Raw genomic sequence first — 7,842 nt, forward strand, 5'->3', positions numbered from 1 at the left:
TACATATATACATACACACACATACATATATACATACATACACACACATACATATATATATATATATATATATACATCCATATACACACACATATACACACATACATTTATACATACATACACACATATATATACATACATACACACCTATATACATACACACACACACACACACACATATATACATACACATATATACACATCCATACACACACATATATACACATCCATACACACATATATACACACACATACATACACATCCATACACACATACATACACATACATATATACACATCCATATACACATATACACATATATACACATCCATACACACATATATACACACACATACATACGCACACATATATACATACATACACACACACATATATACACACACATTCATACACACATATATACACATCCATACACACATATATACACACACACACATACACACATGAAATTAACCCCCAATTTTTTGTTGTAAAAATGTAAAGCTATTTTTGTTGTAATTGTTTTTAAAAAGTAGGAAAGTGTAACTAAAACTATGCAAATTAGATATCGCTGTGATCATATGGACCGGACTTATATTTTAATGCACAGATAATACAATGTAAGATAAGTCCCACAAAAAGCAAGCTCTAAAATACAATGTAGATGGGAAAATAAGAGTTATGGCTATGAGGAGAGGAGGAAAGAATGAAAACACAAGAGCTTAAATGTCCTGGGTTGTTAAAGGGTTAATACTGATAAAATCTGTGTTATTCTCTGCAGATTCTTGTAGCAGGAGATCAGAGGAGAATCTTATATCTTCAGATTATAAAGCAGATGATGATATCACACAAGATACATATGAAGAACATTCCATTATCCCAGATACACCCTCAGCCCTTCACAGCCAAGATCTCTCATCTCATCCTTATATACAGGTCCTGTCTTCTCAGTCATCACAGGATGTTCAGCAAAATAAAAGCCGCAGAAGGAATGATGGACATCAAAAAGCTAATACAGGGGAAAAGCCATTGTCATGTTTAGCGTGTGGGAAATGTTTTACTTATAAATCAAAACTTGTTAGACATCAAGGAACTCACAGAGGAGAAAAGCCATTTTCATGTTCAGAATGTGGAAAATGGTTTACTGGGAAATCAAGTCTTCTTCTACATCAAAGAACTCACACAGGAGAGAAGCTATTTTCATGCTCAGAATGTAGAAAATGTTTTACTCAGCAATCACATCTTGTTGCACATCAAAGAACTCACACAGGGGAGAAGCCATTTTTATGTTCAGAATGTGGAAAATGTTTTACTAATAAATCGCAACTTGTTAATCATCAAAGAACTCACACAGGAGAGAAGCCATTTTCATGTGCAGAGTGTGGGAAATCTTTTACTGACAAATCAAGTCTTGTTAATCATCAAAGAACTCACACAGGGGAGAAGCCATTTTCATGTGCAGAGTGTGGAAAATGTTTTACTTATAAATCAGAACTTGTTAGACATCAAAGAACTCACACAGGAGAGAAGCCATTTTCATGTTCAGAATGTGGAAAATGTTTTACTCAGCAATCACAACTTGTTAAACATCAAATAACTCACACAGGAGAGAAGCCATTTTCATGTTCAGAATGTAGAAAATGTTTTACTCAGAAATCACATCTTGTTAAACATCAAAGAACTCACACAGGGGAGAAGCCATTTTCATGTGCAGAGTGTGGGAAATGTTTTACTGAGAAATCAATTCTTGTTAACCATAAACTAACTCACACAGGGGAGAAACCATATTCATGTTCAAAATGTGGGAAATGTTTTTCTCGAAAATCAAGACTTGTTAAACATGAAAAAACTCACACAGAGGAGAAGCCATTTTAATGTGCAGAGTGTGGGATATGTTTTACTGTGAAATCTAATCTTCTTAAACATGAAGAACTCACACAGGTGAGAAGGCATTTTCATGTGCAGAATGTGGGAAATGTTTTACTGAGAAATCAAGTCTTTGTAAACAAACTCGCACAGGGGAAAAACCCTATTCATGTTCAGAATGTGGGAAATGTTTTTCTCACAAATCAAGTTTTAAACATGAAAGAACTGTTCAAGACCTTGAGCCCCAATTTATTTCTATTTATTTATTCATTTATTTTGTCACCTTGGGTATAGGTGTCTTAATTGGGCAGCCCAGGTCACATGGTCGCTCGAGTGACAAGAGCCTCTCCAAATCTGTTTTGTAATATTTATATTAAAAATTTAATGGAAAAAAAAAGTTTTTATATGTTGTAAAGTAAGCTATTTCTAACAAGTTCCAAAATGTATGTTATTAAAAAAGAAAAAAATTATAATTACCATGTTTCTTTTCATTTTTGAAAACCCACCACTAGGGGTCTCCCTACATGTCCCGGCCGCTAGTCTCTTATTGATTTCAGACTCATGCTGGCCTGGCATGAGTTCGAAATCTCAGGCTGCAGCCGGGAGACGTGACTGCTGCTCCCCACCTGTCAATCACGCAGCTCAGCTATTGCTCTCACATACCCCCCCGCCGACCGCTCCCAGTCACTGTGGCTGACCTCTGCCCCCCCCCACCTCATTCATGAAGGTGAAGCCTCCACCCCCCTCCTTCCCCGTGGACTGATGTGAAGCAGCAGTAGGAGGTTAGGCTGCCTCCTGCTGTTGCTTAGCAACAACCCCCAGCATGCACAAAAGTTTTTCTATGAAAAAGTGTGCCTCCAGCAGTTGCATAACTACAACCCCCAGCATGCACGGACAGCCAAAAGGCATACTGGGAGTTGTAGTAGTGTGCCTCCAGCTGTTGTATAACTTAGTCCCAGTGAAGTGGAATGACTTCTTCAGATACTCAGTGCATATCTGTTCCCGTCCAGATTGATTATCTAAGTAAAGTTTGATGCATCGGAGTGAAGTGACAGACACTGACGCTCTGTTCAGATTAAAGGGGTATTCCAGGCAAAACCTTTTTTTTTATATATATATCAACTGGCTCCGGAAAGTTAAACAGATTTGTAAATTGCTTCTATTAAAAAATCTTAATCCTTCCAATAGTTATTAGCTTCTGAAGTTTTCTGTCTAACTGCTCATTGATGATGTCACGTCCCGGGAGCTGTGCATGATGGGAGAATATCCCCATAGGAACTGCACAGCTCCCGGGACATGAGTCATCAGACAGCAGTTAGACAGAAAACAACAACTCAACTTCAGAAGCTAATAACTATTGGAAGGATTAAGATTTTTTAATAGAAGTAATTTACAAATCTGTTTAACTTTCCGGAGCCAGTTGATATATTAAAAAAAAGTTTTGGCCTGGAATACCCCTTTACGCAATTCTCTGGTGTTTATTACGGCAGAGTTCACAGGTTATATAGCCTCCAGAATTAACATAAATTACCACCCACATTATCCATCATTATCCGTGACGTGTGTGTACGTGCGTGTGGTTTTGTTTTATAGACTTGTTTTTCTCCTAAGCGTTAATCATAATCTTGTTCCTCTTTTCCTCCAGATGGTCACCTGACACAAATACTTTATTAGTCGGACATTATCAGGTGTTGTCCAGGATACGGATCCTGGTACAGACATCACTATCTCTCTACAACATTAATATTGGTAATAATAAAAGTTCAGTCTTGATTGTCAGACTCCACGGGAAGAAAGGCTGATGTGAAATAGTCATTTTATCCCAATTATATATATGATTATTGATATTGAATCCATTACAATTCCCTCTTGAAATGGCTATTTTACACCAGCTCAGAGAAAGCGCCGGCTGGCGCGAAACTAGTTGCAAGACTCCTTCTCTCCGCCACATCCCACACCTGCTGGATCTCCTAATATCATCTGAAAATAAACTTTCTCCGGTTTGTGAATTTTGACAGTGGGTGAGTGCAGTTTCGGCTTTTTCCTTCTACTTCGTGGAATTATATATAACTACTATAATACTGCTCCTATATACAAGAATATAACTACTATAATACTGCTCCCTATATATACAAGAATATAACTACTATAATACTGCCCCTATATAGAAGAATATAACTACTATAATACTGCTCCTATATACAAGAATATAACTACTATAATACTGCCCCTATATACAAGAATATAACTACTATAATACTGCTTTTATATACAAGAATATAACTACTATAATACTGCTCCTATATAGAAGAATATAACTACTATAATACTGCCTCCTATATAAAAGAATATAACTACTATAATACTGCTCCTATATAGAAGAATATAACTACTATAATACTGCCTCCTATATAGAAGAATATAACTACTATAATACTGCCTCCTATATACAAGAATATAACTACTATAATACTGCTCCTATATACTGTAGAAGAATATAACTACTATAATACTGCCTCCTATACACAAGAATATATCTACTATAATACTGCTCCTATATACAATATAACTACTATAATACTGCTCCTATATACAAGAATATAACTACTATAATACTGCCTCCTATATACAAGAATATAACTACTATAATACTGCTCCTATATACAAGGATATAACTACTATAAAACTGCTCATATATACAAGGATATAACTACTATAATACTGCTCCTATATACAAGAATATAACTACTATAATACTGCTCCTATATACAAGAATATAACTACTATAATACTGCCTCCTATATACAAGAATATAACTACTATAATACTGCTCCTATATACAAGAATATAACTACTATAATACTGCTCCTATATACAAGAATATAACTACTATAATACTGCTCCTATATACAAGAATATAACTACTATAATACTGCTCCTATATACAATAATATAACTACTATAATACTGCTCCTATATACAAGAATATAACTACTATAATACTGCTCCTATATACAAGACTATAACTACTATAATACTGCTCCTATATACAAGACTATAACTACTATAATACTGCTCCTATATACAAGACTATAACTACTATAATACTGCTCCTATATACAAGAATATAACTACTATAATACTGCTCCTATATACAAGAACATAACTACTATAATACGGCCTCCTATATACAAGAATATAACTACTATAATACTGCTCCTATATACAAGAAGATAACTACTATAATACTGATCCTATATACAAGAATATAACTACTATAATACTGTTCCTATATACAAGAATATAACTACTATAATACTGCTCCTATATACAAGAATATAACTACTATAATACTGCTCCTATATACAAGAATATAACTACTATAATACTGCTCCTATATACAAGAATATAACTACTATAATACTGCTCCTATATACAAGAATATAACTACTATAATACTGCTCCTATATACAAGGATATAACTACTATAATACTGCTCCTATATACAAGGATATAACTACTATAATACTGCCTCCTATGTACAAGAATATAACTACTATAATACTGCTCCTATGTACAAGAATATACCTACTATAATACTGCTCCTATGTACAAGAATATAACTATTATAATACTGCTCCTATATACAAGAAGATAACTACTATAATACTGTCTCTAATCTAAATCCTAGCACAGAGCATGCTCAGCGTGCAGCCAACCATTACTGGACGATGCTTCGGGATATATATGCCAAAATTGTATCACCGTACGCTGCATTTCCTGCCTCCAGGTACTGCTAGATGGGTCGCAGTCTAATATGTGTGCTGTTTGCTCTCCTGCGGATGATCAGTCTTCCTTTCTTAAAGAAGCTATTTTTTTCTTGGTTCAAGCAGCATATGGCTACTCAGGAGCCTGCACGTAAAAGGAGAGGGGGTCAGCCACATTCCAGCCAACAGGTCTCTGAGTCCTCCTCCTCGGAATCCGAGACTTCAGAGTCATCATCTGACTCAGAGGATGCCATCACTGAAGACAATTATTTGTTCAGGAAAGAACAGACAGAGAAGTTGATCAAGGCAGTAAAAAACACTATGAAGGTAAAGCAAGGCGAGTCTTCAACACAAGACAAGGACAGCCTGTTTTACTTCCCAAAGAAGAAATACAGGACATTTTCGGGCCATCCAATGCTTAAAACCATCATGGAGAGAGAATGGGTAAAGCCAGAAAAAAGAGTTGACCTTGGATCAAGGTTCAAAGCAGTCTACAAACTAGATCCTGCGGATTCAGAGCAGTGGGAAAGTCCTGGTAAAGTTGACGCCGCAGTGGAAAAACTCTCCAAAAAGACACTATTACAGTCTGAAGATTCCTCTGTTCTCAAAGATTCTCTGGACAGGAGGATGGATGTCCTACTGAAAAAAGGATATCTGAATTCAGCCGCACTGTGTAAGACAGCGCTTGCAACAGTTCCTGTATCCAGAGCTCTGAGATTGTGGCTTAGTCAGCTAGGTCGAGACAATGAGCAGAGGGCGCCAAGGGAGGAACTATATCGGCAGGTTACTTCGCTAAAGACAGTTGCAGAGTTCCAATGCAGCAAGAAGAGCAGTGTTGCTAAAGCCATGGTCAGGAGATGTATCCTCAAAGATAAATTTGTGTGCTCTTCCTTTTCAGCCAGGGCACCTAATCGGCCCTCAGTTGGAGAAAATCCTGGAATCCGCTCAGGAGAATAAAGGTTTTTCCTTCCCTCAACCTAAGACGCAAGCCCTTTCGGTCCTTTCGGCCCATAGTCCGAAGCACTTTCTGAAGGAGACCGTTCCATAGCAGGGACAGAAGATTCGGAAGAGGTCAGCAGACCAAAGGAAAGAAAAAACAGCTGGAGGGTTCTCAGTCCAAAACGGATTTCTGAAGCCAGAGGTCAGATCACGGTCGGCTCAAGACTTTTACGGTTCCTGCCTGCTTGGGAAGATATCACGACCGACAAATGGGTCTTAAGTGATGTCAGAGCAGGATACAAGCTGATTTTTCTTAATCATCCTCGGGCAAGGTTTGTGTTCAACTGTCCGGAAAATCTGGTTATTTTTCAGTTAATCCGAGAATTCCTTCAAAAAGAGGCTCTGGAAGAAGTTCCTCAAGAAGAGAGAGGTCAAGGCATCTACTCACGGGTCTTTCCAGTTCCCAAGCCGCAAAACAAGTTTCGGCTGGTGATCGACCTCAGATTTTTCAACAAATTTCTAAAGAAAGAAAAGTTCAAGATAGAGACTATAAGATCTGCAATCCATCTTATACAAAAAGGTTCTTTCATGGCGTCCATAGATCTTATGGATGCTTATCTGCACGTGCTGATTCACCCTGCTTCAAGGAAATATCTCAGGGTGGCTATCAAGATGGAACAAGGGGTACAACACTATCAATTCCACTCTCTACCGTTTGGGGTGTCTTCGGCGCCCAGGGTGTTCACAAAAGTGGCCATAGCAGTGGTGGTGGCTCTTCGTCTTCAAGGGATACACCTGGTGCCCTACTTGGACGACTGGCTCCTGATAGCAGATTCTTCGGAGGAGTTGGAACATCACCTACAGTCGACTGTACGGATGCTACAGGAGGTTGGTTTCCTGGTCAATTTAAAAAAATCCGACTTGACACCAGCAACCCGGAAGAGATTCCTGGGGTTTATAATAGACTCTCAGCAGCAGAAGTTGTTCCTGCCTCAAGACCGGATGCTTATCCTCACTTCACAGGTGGCTCAAATCATAGAAACTCCACAGGTGTCCATTGGTGTTGGGATGAGAACTCTGGAGCTCTTAACTGCGGCAATAGAAGCAGTGCCCTGGGCCAAGGCTCATATGAGAGACCTACAGGAAGAAGTGTTGTCTGCATGGGACAAGAGTCTCGAATCCTTGTCTTCTCCCCTCAGGTTATCACAGCATACGAGGAACAGTCTCAAATGGTTGCTGGTCAAGAAAAATCTTCAGGATGCAGCTTGA

General features: G+C 38.0%; 1 protein-coding gene across 1 annotated transcript in view; it reads left to right on the top strand.

The window, feature by feature from the left end:
* LOC130297981 (uncharacterized) overlaps positions 1 to 7,842 on the top strand; it is a 19,605-nt gene extending 11,763 nt beyond the window's left edge. Inside the window, 3 exon segments of the mRNA XM_056550855.1 lie at positions 783 to 1,942; positions 5,758 to 6,483; positions 6,649 to 7,842. Coding sequence (XP_056406830.1) covers positions 783 to 1,942; positions 5,758 to 6,483; positions 6,649 to 7,842 — 3,080 coding nt within the window.

This window comes from Hyla sarda (assembly GCF_029499605.1).
Source record: "Hyla sarda isolate aHylSar1 chromosome 1 unlocalized genomic scaffold, aHylSar1.hap1 SUPER_1_unloc_13, whole genome shotgun sequence".
NCBI classification, from domain to species: Eukaryota; Metazoa; Chordata; class Amphibia; order Anura; family Hylidae; genus Hyla; species Hyla sarda.